Below are 23758 nucleotides of genomic sequence, written 5' to 3'. Positions count from 1 at the left end.
GGCTAGGGTTTGGGATTGGAGAGTTGGGGAAGATGAAGTGGGTGTGTGTGAGGTTGGGGAAGATGAATAATGTGAGGAAAAGGGGGAGAAAGGGGTTTAAGGGCTGAAAAACGCGACTCCGCTCTTTTCCCGCGGTCATGGCCCGCGCCCGTGGTGCTCAAACGTGGGCAAAACTCAGGGAACCCGCGGTCCCGCCCCGCGGCCGCGGGTGGTGACCGCGGTACACCCCTGGAATTGGGAACAGCTGACCCACGGTCCCACCCCGCGGCCGCGGGTGGTGACCGCGGGGTACTGGGCGTTTTGCACAGTCCGCTCGTTTTGCTCCGTTCTCCCTCGTTCGGACTCGGATTTGGTCGCCGTTTGCGCTCACGGATTCCTCTCGAGACGTACTTCAATCTCATATCTTCAAAATGCTCCAATTAATCCTTTATTTTTCCTGAAATTACTCCAAAACTACACCAAGATATCAAATCTTCATAAAACTAAATATTCGGGCACAAACAAGCATTCACAAGCAAAACATGAAGGGAAATGACAACAAAACATGTGGAATTGAGGTATGAAAACCATGTTTGTCAACCCCCCAAACTTAAAGTGTTGTTTGTCCCCAAACGACGAAGAGAAGAGAAATAAAAGTAAACAAACATGTGAGCATGAATTGGTGTCATTTCAAGGGCTTCAAATTTTACAAAAAATCTTTCAAAAGTGCATCACAAGTATAAATGCATTCCAAGAAGTCACAAGTGATAATGAGTTCAATATTATAACCTCCAAGCTTGAATCCTAACAAAGTGGATGTTTCAATGGTGCACTCAACTCTCAAGTGTTTAGAATGGACGTGTTTACACTCAATTCGAAACAATGCATGCAATCTACCATAGGCTTGCCATTTGTCCTAACTCTCTATGCTTCAATGTGTTATAAATAGAGATCAAAAAGGGCTTTCATTGGGTTGTAATGAGGGCTCTTTGGTGAGGTGAGGTGTTTTTAGGCAAATGACTCATATTCCACAATCTAACAATCACAATGAACAAGTCAAATTCACCATTTCTCTTTTTTAATCAATCAAAAACCAATATCCCCACATTTCTTCTTTTCACCCTTAGTGATACTTATCATGATATGATTCAAAAGGCAAATCACTCCCCTTTATGCTCTTTTATTCACATTCATTTTCATTTTTTTTTTCTTTTTTTTTCTTTTTTCTTTTTAAGCTCATAGGGGACTAGTGATTTTCACTCAATCAAAGCTTGATAAGCAATTTCAATCATTTCCCAAACATTTTCATCAAAGTAACCACTAACAATCTAAGTTCTACCCATCATTGGTTAATTCAAAGAAATGCTACAAGGCACAAAGAGGGTAAACTAGGATCATATGAGAATTTGGCACAATTGGGGTCAAGTGGCTAACAAAGATGGCCTTAAATCACTTCAATATTAACAACACATCTACTTTTATTTTCAAGAAAGGACTCATGGCAAGTTCTAGAGATCAACACACATGCTCAAATGATTTACACTCAAGAATAAAATGAGATTGTAAATGTATGACAATCAAAGGCTCAATTCTTACAAGCTCATTTTCAAGTTCTTGGAGGCAAAACATTTAACTCACTTGTCACAAGTTCAAACTTTTCATGCATAATCCACAAGTGATACACACAATTTTTCCAAAAAACGATTCATATCATAAGCCCAATGACATTCAATCAACATCACAAAGTTTGATACAATTATCCCAAGCAAAACAAAAACAAAAATATCAACCCAACTAACTCTCAAGCTTTCATTTATTCAACAATAACAAAAACAAGACAACAATACTAAAACAAACAAAAACAAGTAAAGCTTAAGATAGATGAGACAACTAATCCATCTCTCCCGGAAATTGGTAGCTATTTGCGGCTAAATTTTCAATGATGTGGGCGGCCTCCTCGTGGCTCTTCTCCAACAATGCTCCATTGGCCGATGCATTCATGTCTCTTTGCATCTCACCACTACACCCGGTATAGAATGAGCAAATAATGGTGTTTTGATCCAAACCATGGTTGGGACACTTCCTTATCATCTCTTTGAATCTCTCCCAAGCTTCATAGAAGGTCTCTCCATCGAATTGATGAAATTGGACAATGTCCTTCTTCATCTTCATTGTCTTACTTGGAGGGAAGAACTTGATAAGGAACTTTTGAGCCATTTTCTCCCATGTAGTGATGGAACCAATCTCCAAAGATTGATACCACGTCTTGGCTATGCCCCTTAGTGAGAAGGGAAAGAGTCGGAGTCGAATGGCATCCTCCGGGACTCCATTTATCTTGATAGTATCGCATATCTCCAAGAAATTGCCGAGATGTCCATTCGGGTCATCTTGAGAAAGACCGGCAAATTGATTTTGTTGCACCATGTTGATGAGACTCGCCTTGAGTTCAAAATTGTTGGCATTGATTCTTGGGGCATGCACTCCCCCTTGTTGGACCACGGGTTGGAACATATTGCTAATAGGTGGTGGTGGTGGTGCATTCCTTCGAGCCTCTTGCTCATTGATACGCCCTTGCATAGCCTCCAATTGTCTTTGGAGTTGGAGGATCAATTCTTGATTTTCCATCATGTTTCCCTCTATTTCTTTCTCTCTTCTTGCTCTTGCTTTGTTGTGTCGGCAAAATGCTTCAACCTCAAGGTTAATGGGTATAAGAGGTGCACCCTTAGACCTTGTGTTCATACACTACCTACCAACCAAAAAGAAACAAAGAGTCAAGACACAATCTTAAAATTGAAAATAAAAATAAAGCAAGTAAAATGTCCAAAGTAGTTAAGCACAATGATTCAAAATATCACAAGTAATCAAACTAAACTAATCCCCGGCAACGGCGCCAAAAACTTGTTCGCTAATATTTTCACCACGCCGCAAGTGTACGGTGTAGTTGCAATAAGTGGAAGCAAGGTCGTATTCCACAAGGATTGGTGAATTTAAACTTCTAAATATTATTAATAAGTTGTTTTCAATCTATTTAGACAATCAAAATTGAAGAGATATTGAGAACTAAAACAAAGCTAAATAAAGCAAGTAAATAAAATAACAACAAGATAAACTTAGTTAATAAATTGGGGAATGACTCGAATGAAAGTTATCCTAGGGACTAGATTTCGATGGATCGTAATGAACTTCAATCTAAATCAATATAAATCTTGATATGGCCTACTTATCTAGGGCGATCTCCCCACTAGTTTTAGCCCCCTCCCGGACGACTAAAACAGTAGATTACGGGTCATAATTGCCGTCCCCGGTCAATTTCTAACCTATAACTCCCAAGAGCACAAAAGATCAACAAGCCCTCACCCACCTCTCAACCTCCCGGTTTATTGAGATGATATGTATCAAACTCCTAATCTATTGTAATTATCCTCTCCCGATTCAAATCACAAATTAGAAATGCACAAAAGGTGGCCAACCAATCATACAAGAGATAAATCTAGGACTTGAAAAGATAACAATAAGCACAATCAAGATATATATTGAACAAAGAAATCAATCCATTACAAATCCATCTAATCTAATCCCTAAGATAAGAGATTTTAGCCAAGCATATTCATAATAAAAGCAAATCTCAAGTCATAAGAAAACATAAATAAAGATATAGAGAGATAGAGATTCATAGACAAATCCTATAATCTTGATCTTCAATCATGTAGTCTTGATGAGCTCCTTTCCAAGTCTTCCCCTTCTTTATTTGATTTTGGTGTTGTTTTTGTGTGTGGAAGAGAGAAAAAATGGTAGAGAATGGAGGCTAGGGTTTGGGATTGGAGAGTTGGGGAAGATGAAGTGGGTGTGTGTGAGGTTGGGGAAGATGAATAATGTGAGGAAAAGGGGGAGAAAGGGGTTTAAGGGCTGAAAAACGCGACTCCGCTCTTTTCCCGCGGTCATGGCCCGCGCCCGTGGTGCTCAAACGTGGGCAAAACTCAGGGAACCCGCGGTCCCGCCCCGCGGCCGCGGGTGGTGACCGCGGTACACCCCTGGAATTGGGAACAGCTGACCCGCGGTCCCACCCCGCGGCCGCGGGTGGTGACCGCGGGGTACTGGGCGTTTTGCACAGTCCGCTCGTTTTGCTCCGTTCTCCCTCGTTCGGACTCGGATTTGGTCGCCGTTTGCGCTCACGGATTCCTCTCGAGACGTACTTCAATCTCATATCTTCAAAATGCTCCAATTAATCCTTTATTTTTCCTGAAATTACTCCAAAACTACACCAAGATATCAAATCTTCATAAAACTAAATATTCGGGCACAAACAAGCATTCACAAGCAAAACATGAAGGGAAATGACAACAAAACATGTGGAATTGAGGTATGAAAACCATGTTTGTCAAAAGTGTAAACATTTGTAATCTTGTTGATATGAACTCTAGGACACAATCCTTTTCAATTGCAGCCCTAGTATGCATCCACAACTAGGGACACAACCCCAAACACAATATATGCACGAACACAAGTAGGGACACAGCCCCAAACACAATATATGTACGAATACAATCAAACCCATCATACTCAAGGTCGAACCAATCTCATTTTGAAGCGAAAATAATCATAGATACAACACAACCAGGGACACAACCCAAACACAATATATGCACATGCATAATCTTATCATTTCAGAAGCCAAAACCCATCTACCACATAGTACTCTCGCATAATCTTTTCATTTCAAAAGCCAAGGCCCATTTAGCACATAGATATTAGAGCAATAATGTCAAATGTGAAGCTAAATTCAAGTATTTCAAAGTTTGGCACATTCTGCGCAGATTTCAACGTTTCGCTATAATGTCAATTATGGAGTGGAGACTCTAATTCCAAAGGGTTATAGGATAGGAGATGCTCTTAATAAACATCCCGACAACATGCCATTTGGTTGAAATGCATCCTGCGCAAAGTATCATCTTTCGTCTTGAAAGTTTTTCCTTATTTAATTCCTACGAGAGAGAATTTGATGAAGAGAAGAATTCACCCCGAGAATAATAATCATAGCTGTCCACTTTGTTCTTCCCAAGTAGAGTCATCTGATCATATATATTATGCTTCATTGTCCTTTTTCTGGTTTGATGTTGAATAAAATTTACAGCAGGATCCCTTCCTTCTTCGCTTTCAATTTTGAAACACTTCGTTGAGTTTGTTGAGAATGGTGGGAACAAGATGAGAAAGATATTGTTTAACCGTATCTGGCAGCGTGTTTATTAGAAGATCTAGAAAGTCAAAAACGAGAAAGTCTTCACTAACAGAACTCTTGATATCACTAGAACGGTGAATGATATTATTTTTTGTACATGGAAATGAATTAAGGCAATGAGCCTCATTAACTTCGGGTACACATCTCGTGAATGGGCTATCGACCCAATTAGATGTTTTTCGATCAAGTTCTTGTAATTTTCTTATGTCTTTCTAGTTTTGTTTTTCCTATTGTTATGTGTTGGCATTCTATTTTAACGTTTGGGATTGAGTACTCGTTATACTTACTATCTCAATAAATTTCTTTTACCTTTCAAAAAAAAAACATAGACATTGGTTTAGGGCAAACCAAGTTTTAGTTATAGAAGCCACGTGTCGGCTAGGTGTGGTCGATGCGATGACCTAAAACAAAAAATTTACGCAGAATCTGGGCAAAGTAAATCGGCATATTAGCATTTCACAATTATTTTTACACTAAAAAAAAGAAAGTTGAGGAAAATAACACTCTTGTGTTGTTGGTAGACACCAGAAATTTTGATGCTCTGAGATCTTCATCTTCTTCATCCATCCCCTCCAAATTCCTTCATTTCCCCCTTTTTGTGGTTATCATTTCTAAATATATCGCATTTAATTGTCCCATACCATTCCTATTTCAATTTTTATTTTCTTATAAAATCATCTATAAGAGAGAGAGAGTTGGAAAAGAAGAGAGAGAGAGAGAGAGAGAGAGAGAGGTGGACATGGTGTTAAGAAGAGGCACCCAGTGCGATTTATTGTTGGCCTATGGAAGGAATATACCAGTGATTTTTGTGCTGTTGCTGCTGATTTTCGTGAGAGAAAATGGAGTGAGAGCGTCGATCCACGAGTATAAGAATGAAGCTTTCATCCCTCGCTTCAACTCTTTCTTCTTTCACGGCGGCAGTGAAGGACTCTATGCTTCTAAGGTTCTCGATCCTCCCAAAAATACGCCCACTGATGATAATAATAAACCCCTCAATGGAAAATCTTTCATCAGGTAACATACTGTAAAAGTTGAATAAATTCGGCTATTTTTTAGAATGCGAAGTACTGCATTACTTTGGGACCTTTTTTCCTTTTTGCTGATATTGTTGTTGTGGGTGATCTTATGGATATTTGTTGTGTGATTAGTTTTGTCACAATGGAAGAAGACATGGCATAGTTTATCTCTTGTTCTTGACTGTGTTGTGGTATATATAGGGCTCCATTAGGTTCACTCTTCATGTAATTACCGTCGAATGTGGTGTGACAATAAGTAAAACCAAGGAACTCTTGTGGATGATTGATGTATAATTTAATTATTAGTCAGGTTTAAGGAGACAGAAGATGTGGCACTGGCAGGGAATACTATGGAGCACATTTTGCTCATTCATTTTCATCTAATTTTTACCACTTAAGCTGGACAAGGCTAAAATTTTCCACAGCTATCGAGTCTTTTAGTGTAATTTTGACTGCAGAGAGGGCATATAATCACCTGCATGTTATATAACATCTATCTTCTCGGCCAAAGCAGTGAAATGCTTATTGAGATAAATCATGATGCTTAATAAAATTTTCCACCAATCCCATTGTATTTTTTAGTTACTTGGCTTCTAACTGTTTCATAAATTACTTTTCTTCTGCTGAAATGTGGAATATTGGTGATTAGACTATTATTGATTGGTTAAGATTTATGAATAAGGAACATTAGCATCTGACTTCATACCTGTCTGATTTGTACTCAAATTGTTGTTCTATATGAGTTGAGATCGGACTAGGTTTTTTGGAATGTAAAGATTGACACCATCTAGAGTTTCCATAACTTGCCAGATTTGTGCTGAGTTATTTGTTAGGATATATGATATGCGGCATTTCTCTAAATGAAAATGTTACATCAGACGTAGATTCCGTACAAGCTAATTGGTGCTAACTGGGGTGCTTAAATACTAATGTGACATGTAGGTTACTGAGACTTTATAACTCCTAGACTCAGCATCAAGTTGTGGTTCTATTACAGCCTTAATTTTTACCTATTCTGCCTTTTAGAGGGCGTTTGGCTAAGCTTATTTTAAAGAGGTTATAAGCTCTTGGAGCTTATAAGATGTTTCAACAACTTATAAGATGTAGTTTCATATGAACTTATAAGTTGTCAAAGTGTTTGGATAATTGAACTTATAAGCTAGAGAGAGAATTTTTAGTTAGAGATACAAAATCTTTGTTAGAGAGAGAAAATCGAAGAGATATGAAATTAGAATGATATATAATGAAACTAAAAAATTATAGTTGAATAAATTTTATAAAATGAGTGTTGCTTATAAGATAATGAGAAAAAAGTTACGGTAGAGGAACTTATTTTTTGGGGAGCTTATAAGCACTTTAAGTTAGTTATTGTAGTTAATATTGAAATGCCTAGTGTTTTGTTTGTTTTCTTTGTGATAGTCTTAGCTATCTTCCATCATTGATATTCATCTGAATAATCAATTGAAGAATATGATCGTTGTGGATGAATTTGCTGGGTCTAAATGTTGTCTAGATACAAAATTTTACTACTTAATGCAGCTCAAGTGTATTCCACGCTGTCAATACAAGCATCCATGAGGACGTCTATTAAGTTTCCTACTAAGTTGGTCGGATGAAGTTCTATGGTTATAGCAAGCACAGTACTTATGGTTTAGGGCCATAAATAGTATTCCTTGATCCAAATTTCTACATTTTCCGGGTCTAAAAAAGAATAATTGTCACTTTATTCTGTTCTGTTTTAGGTTTGAGTCTGTCACATTTAGGAGGCCAACGGAGGTTGCCCAGAAGCAGAACGAATATCAGCAGAGTACTGGAGTGGTAGAGGCCATTATAGTTGAGGTTAAAGACAGTGATAAGATTGGAAGAGCTTATATGAACTCCAATGCCATATGTTGCAATCGTACTCTTGCTAAGGAAGGGGTCTGCAAGGTTGGTGAGGTCATTATCCGTAATCCTCCTGATAACCCAGAGTGGCCAAAAAGGCTTCAGGTTGCATTTGAAGGGGTCAATGAAGAGGCTAAGATGGACTTCCAAACCGTTGAGATTGACAAAACTGGTATGTACTATCTATATTTTGTGGTTTGTGATCCACAGCTGAAGGGCACATTAATCAGTGGAAGAACTGTCTGGAGGAACCCAGAAGGTTATCTACCGGGGAAAATGGCACCAATGATGACATTTTATGGTTTTATGTCCCTTGCGTATCTTATTCTTGGTCTCTTGTGGTTTCTGCGGTTTGTACAACAGTGGAAAGATATAATTCAACTGCATTATCAAATCACTGCTGTGATTGGTTTAGGAATGTGTGAAATGGCTCTTTGGTACTTTGAATATGCAAACTTTAATGCCACTGGCAGCAGACCAATTGGTATTACACTGTGGGCAGTTACATTCACTGCTATAAAGAAAACTGTCTCCCGCCTTCTGTTGCTTGTGGTTTCAATGGGTTATGGTGTTATGAGACCAACCTTAGGAGGAATAAGTGCGAAAGTAATTCTTCTCGGTATGGTTTATTTCATGGCATCAGAAGCGCTGGAGCTTGTTGAACATTTAGGAAATATCAATGACTTTGCTGGAAAAACCAGGCTCTTTTTGGTACTACCAGTAGCACTTCTGGACGCATGCTTTATCGTTTGGATCTTTTCATCATTATCCAAAACATTGGAGAAGCTTCAGGTTTTTTTCCGTCTTCCTTCATCAACTAAGTCTAACAGAATCATTTTAAGTTTCTTTCGAGCTTGTTGTTTCCTATCTGAGGGTTTTGGATAATTGGGATTGGTGAGAAGGATTTAGCAGTATAACTTGGCCATTCTCAGTTGATGAATGAATAATTTTTGCATCTTGTCCTGATATGTGTGAAATTCATCAGTTTAACAATCAACAAGGTCTTTAATATCCCTAAGAATTTAATTTCTTTCCTTCTTCCCTGATCCTTTTTATAATGCTCATTTGTTTTTTTTAGTATGCATGTGCATTTTTGGGCCATGCAAAGTGGGGTTGATGGTACATAACTCCATTTACTCCCCATACTTTGGCACAAAAGTTTACTTGGCCTTAAAATTTGCAACAATGAGGATCCCATATCCATTGTGTTTCATAAAAACAAATTGCACAAGTCAACAAACCAGGCTAATGATCTCAAATTTTAGGTGTCAAATAATACATGTGAACCAACTGGTGACTCGAGTATTATGCGTTTGTACCTGAGCTTTGTGCATTTTGAGTAGAAATTAGGTGCTATTTAGATTGTCTGGATTTTCCAATTTGTGTGAAATTTGGAACTGTCATTACATGTATCTGCTTAAAAACTAATTAGTATACCATGTTAGTTGTTGATCTGTTATATATTGTTTTGGAGACTTGGAGTATTTCACAGCATTTTTAATAAATATAGGATAGCGCAAAGTGTTCAGTTCTTTCAACTAGCTCTGTAGTCTATTCTAGGTGAAAATTTGTCAGGAGCCTGTATATCTCAAAGTATTTACTCACTTCTAAATTATAACAAAGCTTTTAATTGTGTTTGCGATCAGATACGTAGAAGCATGGCAAAACTTGAGCTTTATCGCAAGTTCACCAATGCTTTGGCAATATCCATTTTGCTTTCGGTAGCTTGGATTGGCTATGAGGTAATTCTGCATCCCTAGTAAATATTTGCCCAAACTCTCTCCTTTGCTTAGCTGACACCTGGTCAGTGTTTCTTATAAAGCTGTATTAGCCCACAAACTTTCCACATTTTAAAATGTGAGTGGGAATGGCTATGGGGTTTTGACAATGAAATACCATGACGCTGCGCTTTCTGATTACCCCTCAGTTTCAACAGGAAACTCTATTTAGCATCTTAGATGCAGACAGCAAAAGAATTGTGGGAATTCCTTGCGTTTGTTTCTGTGCTATAATTGCATAAACTTGACATGAATTTTTGCTTGGTCAGTTGTATTTCAATGCCAGTGACCCCCTTAGTGAATCGTGGCGAAGAGCGTGGATTATCCCAGCTTTCTGGACTTTGCTTGCCTTCATCTTGTTGGTAGTCATATGCATCCTTTTTGCTCCTTCTAATAACCCTACGAGGTAACTTCTATCTTTTTGGCCTTCTAGCTCTAATTCAATTTGATTCCATCTGTTGTCGCTTGCTTCTACAATGATACTGAAATCTATCTCGGTCTGTGTCTGGTCTTGTCCCAAGATATATTTTTGACTGGTGATTCCAGTGCAGGCATGGGAAATTTGATAGTTTACTCAAAACAAGTATCTTATTCTTAGACCATGAGGTCCATGACAAACTGGAAGTTGCATTTAAGATTTCAAATCATCTGTAGTCAATATATTTGGTCATGTATTGTCAATTAGCAAGATCGCTATATAACCAAGAGTTAAACAAAGTAACAGAAAATTTAGGTATGCAATTCTGCCATGACAATTTCCAATGCAATGATATGCAGCATCAAGGAAACTTAAATGTGATACCCCACCTCAAGAAGTAAGAAGACAATTGACTTCTTGATAAAAATAGCTGTGCCAATAGGATGTGTCTAGTTTTGTGAGGACGATATACCCCGTGATGCCACATGCAATAAACTTAGTTGTAAGAACTTGTGCAGCATTTAATTAAATGGCTAGGAAGCAAAGGCAAGAAGCAGTAGAAGAAAGTGCTCTCACTTCGTTTATGATGGCGTCGATCTGGATGCATTCTTAAGCAGCAATGCGGTGGAATTATATGTTTGTTTTGTTTGAGCTGATGTTTATGAATTATTGTAGATATGCGTACGAGACAGGTGAAGATGATGAGGAGGGCATATCACTGACCGGTGCGGGAGTAGTAGTGGGTGGAGAGTTGGCATCAAAAGTGGAAAGAAAAGAAAGGAAGGCATCGATTGCATCAGATCATGTGTTCGGTCTTGGGGAAGATGTTGAGGAGGACAAAAGAGAATGAATCATGGCAGTGGCTGCTTATTATGTGCATATACAAAACAACATCCCACTTGTGTCCCCACTGTAAACACTACTCAACTAACTCAATTTATACAATCTAATAAACTTTGCAAACACAAATTCCTTATATTCTTGCTTTAACAAACATTTATAATTTTTGAGCATTTTCGGTAGAGATGTGAATGGAGTGGGGGTAGCCTTGCACTACTCGCTTGGTCTTGTATCTTTCTGGGGATGTGGTATTATTAGATTTGGCTTTGCATAAATTTTTAATATTTTTTACACGATATTGTTAAGTATTGAACTTGCATAGATTTCACATAGCATTGTTGGGAGTCCCAAATAAAGGGGATATTACCCGTTGTTGAATTTTGACTAAATTCAGATTTTGCTCATTAATTTATTTATTTTTTCTCATTTTTTTTTTATTAACAATCATTGAACTTTTGTTTGATATGCTAATAAGTTGTATTCCTATCTAATTTAATATTGATATGGTCATCTCAAAATTTGAGGTGGTCAAGTTGACTAATAAACAAAAGGGTAAATGTCACTTTATGTACAAAAGGGTAAATATCACTTTATATCTCATCGTTTGCCCGAATTATCTATTATGTCACAATTTTTCAATAATGTATCTAATTGGTACCCAACCTACCAACATTTTTTTTAATTGTGTCCTGTAAAAATTTTCCGGCACCCGGAAGTTTTATTTACATTTCAATTCGAGTCCTTAGCTTCACAAGTCAAACGTTGTGAATACATTGATACACAAAATTTCTGCACAACTCGCAACCTATCTTATCTATCGTCGCCCAGACCTCATATTAAACATTCTCGAAACCTAAACTTCTTCAACCTACACACCATGAAATGAAATCCAACGTTATCCTAAAAATCCATCTCTCTAAAGAATTGGGAAAACGTCACCAACAAACCATACCTGTGGCAGATTCATCAGTTCAAAAACGGCTTTTGTTGGCGTGAGTTCGTTATCAACAATGCGAGCAACTGCTGTCAAGACCGGCAGCTTAACCTTATATTTCTGTGCCAATGCAATCACGGCTCCGGCAGTGGATACGCCCTCAGCTACCTGAAAACCAGAGCTGCTAAACTGTTGGGAACCAACTCACATGAACTTAAGATTAAATCATCAAGTGGGAGTTTTCAAGACACCTGGTTCATAGAATTGAGAATGTCATCAAGTTTTTCCCCGGATCCAAGACGAACACCAACTCTTCTGTTTCGTGAAAGATTCACAAAACAAGTCAGCATGATGTCTCCATTTCCAGACAAACCGGTCAATGTTGTTGACTTGGCTCCCATCTGATTGGAGATTAACGAAAAACGTATTAAAAAGACAAGGATCAAGATATCTTCAAGAAACAAGCCTGATGGTTAGGGTACTGCCAGAGTTCAATGTATACTTGTGCATTACATAGTCATGCTGAGACTGGAAGTTTTGATGTACGAAATTTACATTCAAGAGAAAATGACCCTTCCCTTTTCATATTTTCTATTTTATTTGTAATGGACATATTTCTAAGGCAGTGGAATTTTAGATATATACGAGTTATTCAGCCTGCTAAAGAGGAACGTTGGACTAGAACTACACGATTCAAAAGCCTTTGAGTCTTTGACAGATTCAGTGAATGTGAAATTTATTTATCAGCAAACCTTTGTTGCCAGCCATCTTATCTCAGAGCAACCTTGAGTGACAAGAGCTGCCATTGAATTATTTCCGAGATTCAGCCCTTCTACGATCCCAGCAGCTATAGCAAGTACATTCTTAAGAGCACCTGCAATTTCAACCCCTGTAACATCACTGTAGCATCAGGTGTTACTGCTGAGCATACAAGAATATCACCAGTGCTCGTGCTTTTCACATTTCTATCATTTTTCAAGCAGGCATGCAAGATTCTAGATTAAATCTTTAGTACAATTACAACCTTGAAGTGTTGATTCTCAAGTTCTTAGAAGCAAGAAGTTGCTGAACAGCATTTGCCATCTTTTTGTCCTTTGATGCCACCACCATGGCTACACATACACAAACAGATGTTTAAGTCACTTCAGATTACACTATATACAACATAATATAGGAACATAAGCTACGTACCTGTTGGCAATTTGTTCATCAACTCCAGAGAAAATGAAGGCCCAGATAGAACCACATAGGGCTGGCGAGGATTTCTCAGTGCTCGGGGAATTATTTGAGACATCATTCTATATGTATTGAGCTCCAGGCCTTTGCTGAGAGAAATAAAAGGTAGGCTCGGATCAACAAAATCAGCAACGCCCTCAAGGAACAAGGCACTGAACTGCATCAAGAGACATTAGATAAGCAAGACAATATCCAGCTTGAAGCAATTGTTATTGTTATGCAACAATATTTTCACAAGTTTACACTATGAGACAGTATTTTTAAGTTCCCTATTTACAAATGACACATTTAGCAACACCTGATTATCCAAATTTTTGTTGGGACATCCTTAATACGAAAAGCAGCACTACAGAGAAGAAGTGGAACAACCTGCACAGGTACAGCATGGAAGCAAAAGTCTGCACCCTGTAAAGCTTCTCTAGCATCTGTCGTGGCAACAACATTTTCTGGCAGCTTGTGTGTTGGAAAATACTTACTGGATCAAAAGAGGAACATAAATACATAACAATAGCTCCACAAAAGATGGGTGCCATGGAAAAGATAAACATGAATGTTCTTTATAGATGACAAAACTGAATGAATAATAAGTATCTACCAATTAAGATGACTCTCATTGATCGATTGACAAACTTCAGCATCTCGTACAAGCATGTTAACTTCTAGCTGAGCTTTCCTATCAGCAACATGAGCCGCCATAGCAGTTCCAAAAGAACCACCTCCAAGCACCACAACCTAAGGCCACCAAGCATCTTTCACTTTAATTCAAAAAATGAAAAGGAAGCAGCAGAAGAAGAAACAGCAATATGCACCTCTGCTGAAAACAAGCCCACTACTTTATTCCATATTAACAATCATATATGTCAAGAAGAGATCAAACATCCAAACATTTCATAAGCACTAGAACTTAAAACTAGATTAGTGTTATATCACAATGAAATTATTTTCAAAATTGAAACAAACAAGTTCTAAATCATTCTTCTTCAACCAATTTTCACCCAGACAATCAAAACAAGCTAAATCGCTCCACTCTTCTCTCCACAACAATAGGCCATTCGACTTTCCACATAGATCAAAAGAATGCATCTAATATACTTGCAAAAGTAAACACACGAATTTATTAAGATACTCCTATTCACACATCCAAAACAGAAAAAAGAATTTTTTTAATCAAAAGATCACAAAGTAGGGCATATCGAGGAAAAGAAAAGTTAGGCATTCAACAAAGAAAGAGGACTATAACTTGATAATAACAAAAAGAAGGAAAATGAGAATATTTAACAAACTGAGCAAGTATAATAAACTTAGGCAATTAATTTTACTCTCCAGTCAACAATAAGCATTGATAAACGAACAAAAAAAGGATCAAAACAACAACGAGGAAACATGAAAACAGCTGCCGCATTCAACAAAATATAAGTAAACGAGAACTAAAAAGAATTTAGGTAAACAGAGACACAGAAAACATAAAAAGGAAGAAATATAAGCAAAATAGGGAGACCTTTTTGGTGCGTTCAAGAACATCAGTTTTGGCCTTAGAGCGCAATGAGCGGGACCAGCGGAGCAGCTTTTCCCATGCCACACGCACCACCTTTCGGCGGTCTCTGCTCCTCTCGAGCGAAACGCTGTGCTCTTGGGAAGCGTCCGGCGGCGACGGAAGGTGGCAGGACGATGAATTCATCGGCGGCGCAGAAGCAGATAGGAGGTGCGGCGGTGGGGGAGCGGGGAAGTTGGAGAAAATAGCTATTGGGAATGGGTTTGAAAGAGAAGGGCGAATTGTTGGGTGAAAATGGCGGCTCAAAGAGTGAAGTAGCCATTCGCGGCGATTTTGTTCTGTTTCTGATTCAAGGAAAATGATAAAACAAATGTTGCTTCTTTTAACCAATATCTGTATTCCACGTGCCCGCCGCTGAGGAATCCCCTCTCTTTTACCCCTTTTTTTCTTTAGAGCAATCATAGTGGCTGACTCGATCCAAGCAACTCGAGTCACCCACAATATTGGATCCATCAAACTGAGCCGAATCGAATAGTGGTGTGCTCTAGTTTAGTTTGTTTAGTATTGAATCGGGTCCCGAACTTTACTTATCGAATACTTTGAGGCTTGCAAGCGGCTCACGAGTTTATACGAACTTTCTAAATTTATATTTATATTCAAAATATTAATTATTTTATTTTAAAAATAAATTATTTTATTTAAAATAATAAATATATTAATTATTTTCTTATGACAAATAAAATTAATTAGAGATTTAATACAATCATTATTAATTTTAGTGGATAAATATAAGTTGTATATACTAATAATTTATACTCTCTCCGTCCATGAAAGAACTTCCTAAGAGGGAGTGGCACGGGTTTTAAGAAAAAATATTGTTGAGTGTATTGAGAATGGATAAAAGGTAGTTGAGTGTATTGGGAGTGGTGAAAATGTGTTATAATTAATATTGGGAGTTGTGAAAAATGAAAAGTAAGATGATTATAAGAGCATCCACAATGCTTGCACCCATAGTGGGTGCAATACCATGGGTCCCACTTCTATTGCACCCACTCCCACAATGGTATTGCACTCACTATGGGTGCAATAGATTTTATTTTATTTTTGAATTAGTTTTATTCTAGTTTCCATTTTACAATAATTAAGAAATTAAAATTCCATTGAATTAAAATTCAAATCCTACATTGTTAGAAATAAAAGAAATACAAGAAATTAAAATCCTAAATTACTTAAATTAAAACAAACATAAAATAAAAAAATCCTAAAAATCTACGGGATGTTGTGTCGTTGTTTTATCTCCGCCACCTTGCACATGTGAAACGCCAATTCGTCGGGATTCATTTGAGAGGTGTCCCGGCTCATCAACATGCTATCGGCGAGGTCACGTTGAACTTGGGAGAATGTTTCCATTGCATTCACCATATTCGCCATGTACCCGAGAGCTTTTTGGTTATCCTCCGACGTCTCTTCGGCCTTTTTCTTGCCTTTGCGCTTGTCTCGTTTGGCCGCCTTTTGGCCTTGGGGCCGGGTGGAGATAGAGGCGTCACTAGAAGTCGTTGTTGGAAGACCGTCGGACCCCTTTGATCGTTTGTCCGAATGGACATCGGAGTGAACATCCCCGCCGAGACTTGAAAATTTCTTCGACTCGCGCAAAATCTTCCATGCATGCGAATACCGGAACGGAACACGGTACTCGGCTAGCCACATTGCCTCTGCTTGCTCCAGGATTTGAATATCACTCATGCCTGATTTCCATTGATCATGGCATTTTTTGTGCATGGCCTCAAACCTCTTCGTATCCTTCGACACCCGTTGAAAGTGAGATTTGATCTGCGTGACGTCGCGTGAAATAGATCCTTCGGGCCTTTTAGCGTTGTACTCGGCGCAGATGGAGCCCCAAAACTTCGCCCCTTTTTGATCGGCACCCACCACAGAGTCGTGGGTGTGCTCGCAATACAAACGGCAAATTAGCACCGTTTCTGCCGGATAATAGTTGCTACGTTTGGATGCCGCCGGCATAGAAGCAATCTCCTCCACGTCGGGCTCGGGCTCGGCAACGGCGGCAAACCGGGGGTTCAAATTGGTGCCCGCCGCTTGAAAGGCATTGGATTCTTGCGTGAACGGCGAGAATCCTTGCCTGGAAGCATTTGATTCGCCGGGGGATGGATTTTGAGGATGTTCACGCCAATAGTTGCTCCAATCGCCTTCCATTGTTATTTGTTGAAATTAATTTAGAAGATGAGGGGAATGGATGAATGAGGAGAATGGATGAATGATAGATGATGAAGAAGAGAATGAGGTTGTATATGTATATATAGAGGGAGTATAGAAATTACAAAAAAAATAAAATAAAAAAAAAATCAGCAACGGAAAAAAAAAACGGTCCAAAAAACGGCTAGTTTTTAAAATTTTTTTTTTTTTTTCGGCCGAAAAGGGGCGCGTGTTTTACACGCCCCCTCCATCGCACCCGAAATCGGCGAGTGCGTAGCTTCGCCTCCCTCCTTCGCCCCCTCCTTCGCACCCGGGTGCGGCATCGCTGGTGGGTGCGATAGGCCGGGTTCGATCCGGCCATCGCACCCACCATTGTGGATGCTCTAAGTGGTGAGGTATATCCATAAATAAGTAGGAAGTTCTTTTGTGGACGTCCCAAAAAGGAAAGATAGGAAGTTCTTTCGTGGACGGAGGGAGTATTTTTTAAGTTGAATCACTTGACGAACATGTTTACGAGCTAACGAGTCGAATACTACTAAGCTCAAGTTTGGTTTGTTTATTTATCGAGCTTATCTAAACGAACTTGAACGAGCTTTTTTCGAGCCGAGCTCCGAATAGTTCGCGAGCGGCTTGGTTTGTTTACACCCCTAGGCCCCCACTGCAGACGGCCTCGACTCAAGGCTAACTCCAATTTATCGGGTGAAGCCTGATATGATTTTGAGAAGGCGCGTGCACCACATGTGTCTACTAAAAAAATTAATTTCAAAATTTGAATTAAACGGCTATATAGCCGATTTTCTCAACTTTTTTGTTTTTCTCTCCCAACAGCTTTCTAACCGTTTTTTCATCTTCTTTTATTATTATTTTTTATTTTCCTTTCTATAAATACCTTTTCTTCATTTTTTCATTCACACACACAACAATATTTCTCTTTCAATCTTCCTATATTTCTCCTTCAATCTTCCTCTCTTTTCCTTCAAAAAATGACAGAATGGTTCGATGATACCTCGTCGTCTTCGTCCGACGGGGTAGCGCAGGTGATCATCGATGAGATCCAAAAGCAGAAACAATTGATTGCTTAAATGTACTCCCAACCGGAGCCGGAACATATTGTTCATCATCGACAATACGTCTACCGTGATCGTGAGGCTGCCCATTTACGTCTTATGCAAGACTACTTCAATGACAATCCGACGTACGAGCCTACATTTTTCTGACGTCGTTTTTGAATGCAGAGGAAGTTGTTCTTGAGCATCGTCGATGCTGTGCAAGGTGAAGATACTTACTTCCAGATGAGCCATGATGCACGAGGTCGGGACTCTCTCACGCCTTTGCAAAAATGCACGGTGGCTATCCACCAATTAGTCATCGGCGTCAGTGCGGATACTTTCGACGAGTATCTCAAGGTCGCCGACACGACGGAGCGTCTATGCCTCAAGAGATTCTGCAAGGCTGTCATTCGGGCTTACGGAGCCGAGTATCTTCGACGTCCTACGGCGGCGGACATCCAACGCCTTCTTCAGATGCACGAGGAGCAACACAGATTTTCCAGGATGCTTGGGAGACTTGATTATATGCATTGGGTGTGGAAGAATTTTCCAAAGGCGTGGCACGGCGCATATACACGTTGTGATCAAGGGGAGCCCACCTTGATCTTGGTTGGTACGACGAGCATCTCAAGGACATCATGATGTGTTGCATCATTCTCCACAACATGATTGTGGAGAAGGAAGGTGAAAGAGCTACCCATTAGAGAGATGACGACGCAGGACACGAAGCGTCTAGCAGTGACTCGACGAAGAGTGTTCGAGCAACCCCGATTTGTTTCGAGCAATATGTGCATAGAGATGCACTTCTCCGAGATAGGCAGATGTATGCTCAACTCCAAAATGATTTGATCGAGCACGGTTGGGCAAGTTTCGGACCTCTAGGGTCGGAATAGTTATTTTAGGATATGTTTTTAAATTTTTAAGATTTATGTATATTTTTATGTAATTTTTAGGATTTTCAAATTAATGCAATTTAAATTTGAAGTAAATTGTGTTTTTTAAATTTATGCAATTAAATTTAAATGAAAAATACAAAAATCAAAACTAAAAAAATTAAGTCAACTATCAAGTCACCCTACTGTGACCTCCTTACTCAGTGTGGCCCCTCTTATATCAGGTCAGCTATCAAGTCACCTCCACTGTGGATGCTTTTAAAGCGTTTTTTAAATAGTCATTTTGAAGAAAAGGAAACACAATATTTGATCACTAATTGAAAAAAATTATAAAATCTAACCATTTATTACGTGTTAAGACTGTTTTGTCCTTAATTAGGACGGGTCGGATTCGGGTTTGCGCATGAATTAGGCACATGTGCCAACTGAAAAAAAAAAAAGTATATAACACTAATGTCACTAATATGGCCATAAATACCATTCGTGCAACACTCCATAAGAGAGTATATGACACTAATGACACTAATATGGCCATAAGTACCATTCGTGCAACACCCTAAATGGATAATCTAAACCCTACGGGAAATGGTTCAAAATTGTCATATAACTGTACTCATCTAAAATAATATCAGCACACAGGTATATGACACTAATGACATTAATATGACCATAAGTATCATTCGTGCGGCACTGGGAATATGGCACTAATAGTGCCATGTGTGCCTAAATCTGAATCCGACCCGAATCTGGTCTACCCTAATTAAAAGCAAAACAGTCATAAAATGTAAAAAAAAAATGGTTATATTTTGTGTTTTTCATTTAGTGGCCAAATATTATGTTTCCTTCTTAAAAATGGTCATGCGAGTATTTTTTTGTTTATATCTTTTATCTTTTTTCCTGTTTTAGTGAGAGAATTTTTTTTAAAGGTAAAATAAATAGTGGAAATTTAAAATGCCACATTGCTATATCAAAAATTAAAAATGGTCACTATTATAAAAAAAATTTGATTCTATATCCAAATTATTTAAATTAACTTTGATGTCAACATCTATTTTGTCTATCAAGTACAAAGTTCTTAAAAACATTCTTACACATTTTCACACATTTATGGTTTTTCATGTGTTTGAATATGGAAAATGATGATGTTTCTATATATAATACTATCTCCATCCACGAAAGAATTTTCTACTTTTTCTTTTTGGGACGTCCACAAAAGAATTTCCTACCTTTTTGGGACTATACCCCACAATTTATATATATCTCATTTACCCTTAGTTTTTATCTTTTCACCACCCTCAAAACTAATTAAAACACTTTTTTTTCATTCTCAATACACTCAACAACTTTCTCTTCACTCCTCAATACACTCAACAATTTTTTTCTTAAAACTCGTGTCACTCCCTCATAATAGAAAGTCCTTTCATGGACGGGAGGGAGTATAAAAGAGGAGTTTTTTACCTCCAATTTTTCTCTCTCCTCATATTTTTCCCTCCAAATTTTATATCTTCTTTTTCCTATCTTATTTCTTTTCGAAAAATCATTAATTTTGATTCATAAAAAATACTTAATATGAATGTTAATTTAAAGATTATGAAAAGATCTTTAATTTGATATTATAAAAAAAATTAAATAAATAAGTTTAAAGTATCAAAGGTAATTTTTGTTTGCTCTCATTTATCTCTAATATTGCACATCGTACTCTTTTTCATTTTGTTTTCGTTTATTGGTGAAAAAAATAAATAGATGTCATTTTTTTCCTTTCAAAAAAGTTTAAATGATAATTAATTATAATTATTTTAAATTTGAATATTTTTAAATTACAGTAGTTTTTAATGCAATTTATTAAATTCGGGTATATCATCACTCAACAAATTTTTTGTAACTCGATATCCATTCTGCACTCTAACAACACCTACCATATTAAATATTAAACAATAGATTAGATATTAAATACTCCTTCAAGTTATAATTACAAACATAAACTTGAAACATTATACTCCCTCCGTCCGCCAAAAGTATGGCACTTTGGCCGGGCACGGAGATTAATAAAATTGGTGATGATGTTGATGTAGTGGAGAAAGGGTCCCATCACTTTTTGAGATGTGTGGTTGAGATTGAATTTGGGGTGGGTTTTTTGTAAATAAAGAGTGTTTGTAAGGATAAAATATAAAGGTGGATGGTGGGACCATGGCTTAAAAAGGAAAGTGGAATACTTTTTGCGGACGCCAAATATAGTAATTGTGCCATACTTTTGGCGGACGGAGGGAGTAGTTAATTTACTTTTAATAATTACAAATAAATTAGAATAATTAGAAACTGAAACAATAAAGTTAAAGTTCAGTACAAAAAATAAAATTTAATTTGTATTTTCCTTGATACATACTCAGCCTACAAAATTGTATTATGATAATGTTGGCATCCAATTCACGTTCTTCATAGTTTTTCATGAATAAATCAACATAATCATCCCATAGAGTACATGAAATTCTTTTTCCACTTCAAACAATAGTACATTTAAGGAAAACACAAAAGTTTTATTAATGTAAATAAAATATGTACAGGATAACTCACTCGGTATCTTCTAAAATGAGATCTAAGAGTTTTTTGTCTTTTCCATCTCGTATTGTGATTTTCTGTGGATTAGGATTCAAAGTAATTCTGCCAATCACATCTGCATGCATCATTTTTCTAATAAATTGTTGGGAGTAAAAATAGAAATACATGAGAAAAATATAAAACTTTTTTATAATTACCAATTGGAATAGCTTCCGTAATGTTTTCGATGGCTTGAATCTCATCAAAGGATTCGAACATATAGATGAGTTTAGGAAAACTTTTATTAGTTTCAACTCGCACCTCAGTGTTTCCATAAAAAGTAGCTTTGTACTTATGTGAAGTGACTCTATACTTTGATATATTATGTGTAATCCCAAAGTTTCGCATAGCATAATGTTCACCCTCTTGAAACTTAGAGGTGAACTTGGATGCTATAAATTTTGGTGCTGTAAAATGATACTTAGTTCCCTGTAGCATTTCATTATAAAGTAAGTAATAAGTATTTCATTATAATAAGTACCTCCTCCGTCCGCCAAAAGTGGGGCACAATTACTATATCGGGCGTCCGCAAAGAGTGTACCATTTTCCTTTTAAGGAAATGATCCCACCATCCACTTTAATCTTTTAACCTTACAAACACTCTTTATTTACAAAAAAACTCACTCCAAATTCAATCTCAACCACATATCTCATAAAGTCGTGAGACCTTTTCTCCACTACATCAAAATCATTACCAATTTTATTAAATCTCGTGCCCAACTAAAGTGTCCCATTTTTGGCGGACGGAGGGAGTACAATTCATTACAAAATATTATAAAATGCTTTATTATCAATTTTCAGTTTTCTTTCTCCATACTACATAATGTTACTGTCAAACATAAGTTAATATATATGTTGATTATAATATAATTCTCTATCCCTATCCCTGTTCATTTTGAGGTACATAAAATAATATAATTGCATCTCTATTAGTGGTACTACTGACTTCAATTTCAGCAAATATGATGTACTCAAATCATTTTTTAGTTTTTCTTTTCAAAATACTACATACTGTTACAGACTTTAATTTTCGGTTTCAAGATTGTTACAGGCTTTAATTTTCAGTATACTATGGAGAATGAATAATTCTCTATCCCTATCTCTGTTCATTTTGAGGTACATGAAATATTATAACCACATCGCTATTAGTGGTACTACAGGCTTCAATTTCAGCAAATATGATGCACTCGAATCATTTTTCAGTTTTCTTTTTAAAATACTACATACTGTTACAGACTTTAATTTTCAGTTTGAAGATATTATGGAGAATGAATAATTCTCTATCCCTGTCATGTTCATTTTGAGGTACATGAAACATTATAACCACATCGCTATTAGTGGTACTACAGACTTCAATTTCAGCAAACATGATGTACTCGAATCATTTTTCAGTTTTCTTTTCAAGATACTACATAATAAGGCATGCAAATGAAAGATAAGTTATATAATGTATTTAATACATACCTCCATATCATGAAATATGCATTCAAAGCTATTTAACTCCTCATTTTTGGAGGATGGCATGCCATAACATCTTCTTAACCTAGCTTTAACTGCAGGCGACATTGCTAACGGGCGAAGCTCATTGAAGAGAAACCATATCCATACCATTGTAGAGATTCAACATTGAATCTGCATGATATTCAATGTTAGATTACATGTATGTAAGTAATAGTTTTGAACATCAACTATTTGTTTTGAACTTACTGGAAACGTGAGGAATGCAACAATTTCTTTCTTTTTTGTTGCAGATGTATTATAATTGGAATATGGATATGGATTGGGGGGTATTTGAAGAGATGGTTGCATTGCTTTTTATTGGGCAGAGCAAGAGATGCATAGGATTTCTGAAGAATAAAGGCTCCATCATCTTTGTTGCTGGTATTTAAAGTTAAATTGCAACAAATATAAATGAAATAGGGCTTTATGTGTATTTTAAACTTTTTTTGGGGCTGGGCTGGCAAGAGGCGGCTAAGGACTTTTTCTGCTTTTGTTTATTTAATTTATTCTTTTTTTTTAGTGTGAGATGCGTGTATATTGTCAGCTAACTCTATTTTCAAAGTTGTTCCGCAATAAATAAGTCTTCACAACATAATATAATACTCCCTCCGTCCCACTTCAATTGACACTTTTAAGTTGGGCACGGAGATTAAGAATAAAGGGTTAAGAGTGTAAAGTATGTAGGGTCCACTTAGTT

General features: G+C 37.3%; 4 protein-coding genes, 1 long non-coding RNA gene and 1 other non-coding gene across 9 annotated transcripts; 3 read left to right on the top strand and 3 right to left on the bottom strand.

The window, feature by feature from the left end:
* The first annotated feature begins 2041 nt into the window (after positions 1-2041).
* LOC131002119 (small nucleolar RNA R71) lies at positions 2042-2148 on the top strand. The gene has a single exon (XR_009094195.1). It is a non-coding gene; the product is annotated as a small nucleolar RNA R71 (small nucleolar RNA).
* Positions 2149-5646: 3498 nt separating this feature from the next.
* LOC130997212 (uncharacterized) lies at positions 5647-11280 on the top strand. The gene is made up of 5 exons (XM_057922460.1): positions 5647-6229; positions 7974-8907; positions 9762-9857; positions 10163-10299; positions 10987-11280. The coding sequence occupies exons 1-5, from the start codon at positions 5955-5957 to the stop codon at positions 11159-11161; spliced, it is 1617 nt and encodes a 538-aa protein (XP_057778443.1). The 5' UTR covers positions 5647-5954; the 3' UTR covers positions 11162-11280.
* A 414-nt stretch (positions 11281-11694) lies between these two features.
* LOC130997213 (glycerol-3-phosphate dehydrogenase [NAD(+)] 2, chloroplastic) lies at positions 11695-15318 on the bottom strand. Of its 4 annotated transcripts, XM_057922462.1 has the most exons (9): positions 14820-15318; positions 13917-14053; positions 13691-13796; positions 13277-13478; positions 13110-13197; positions 12838-12985; positions 12337-12486; positions 12104-12253; positions 11695-12019 (listed from the first exon to the last, which is right to left on the bottom strand). In XM_057922462.1, exons 1-9 carry the CDS (start codon positions 15273-15275, stop codon positions 12005-12007), a joined length of 1452 nt encoding a protein of 483 aa, XP_057778445.1. In that variant the 5' UTR covers positions 15276-15318; the 3' UTR covers positions 11695-12004. The 4 variants fall into 4 exon arrangements, with proteins under 4 accessions (XP_057778445.1, XP_057778447.1, XP_057778444.1 ...); XM_057922464.1 differs by lacking the exon at positions 14820-15318 and adding an exon at positions 14131-14742 and having other exon boundaries at positions 11790-12253; XM_057922461.1 differs by having other exon boundaries at positions 11792-12253; positions 14820-15315.
* Positions 15319-16174: 856 nt separating this feature from the next.
* LOC130998235 (uncharacterized) lies at positions 16175-16832 on the bottom strand. Its single transcript, XM_057923667.1, has 2 exons — positions 16298-16832; positions 16175-16182 (listed from the first exon to the last, which is right to left on the bottom strand). The coding sequence occupies exons 1-2, from the start codon at positions 16830-16832 to the stop codon at positions 16175-16177; spliced, it is 543 nt and encodes a 180-aa protein (XP_057779650.1).
* A 1175-nt stretch (positions 16833-18007) lies between these two features.
* On the top strand, positions 18008-18715 carry LOC130998234 (uncharacterized). The gene is made up of 2 exons (XM_057923666.1): positions 18008-18061; positions 18260-18715. Exons 1-2 carry the CDS (start codon positions 18008-18010, stop codon positions 18713-18715), a joined length of 510 nt encoding a protein of 169 aa, XP_057779649.1.
* Positions 18716-21382: 2667 nt separating this feature from the next.
* LOC130997211 (uncharacterized) lies at positions 21383-23451 on the bottom strand. The gene is made up of 3 exons (XR_009093012.1): positions 23269-23451; positions 23026-23193; positions 21383-21637 (listed from the first exon to the last, which is right to left on the bottom strand). It is a non-coding gene; the product is annotated as an uncharacterized LOC130997211 (long non-coding RNA).
* Positions 23452-23758: the final 307 nt, after the last annotated feature.

Source organism: Salvia miltiorrhiza, chromosome 8, assembly GCF_028751815.1.
Source record: "Salvia miltiorrhiza cultivar Shanhuang (shh) chromosome 8, IMPLAD_Smil_shh, whole genome shotgun sequence".
In the NCBI taxonomy this organism is placed as follows: Eukaryota; Viridiplantae; Streptophyta; class Magnoliopsida; order Lamiales; family Lamiaceae; genus Salvia; species Salvia miltiorrhiza.
This window is presented reverse-complemented; position numbering and strand designations above follow the sequence as displayed.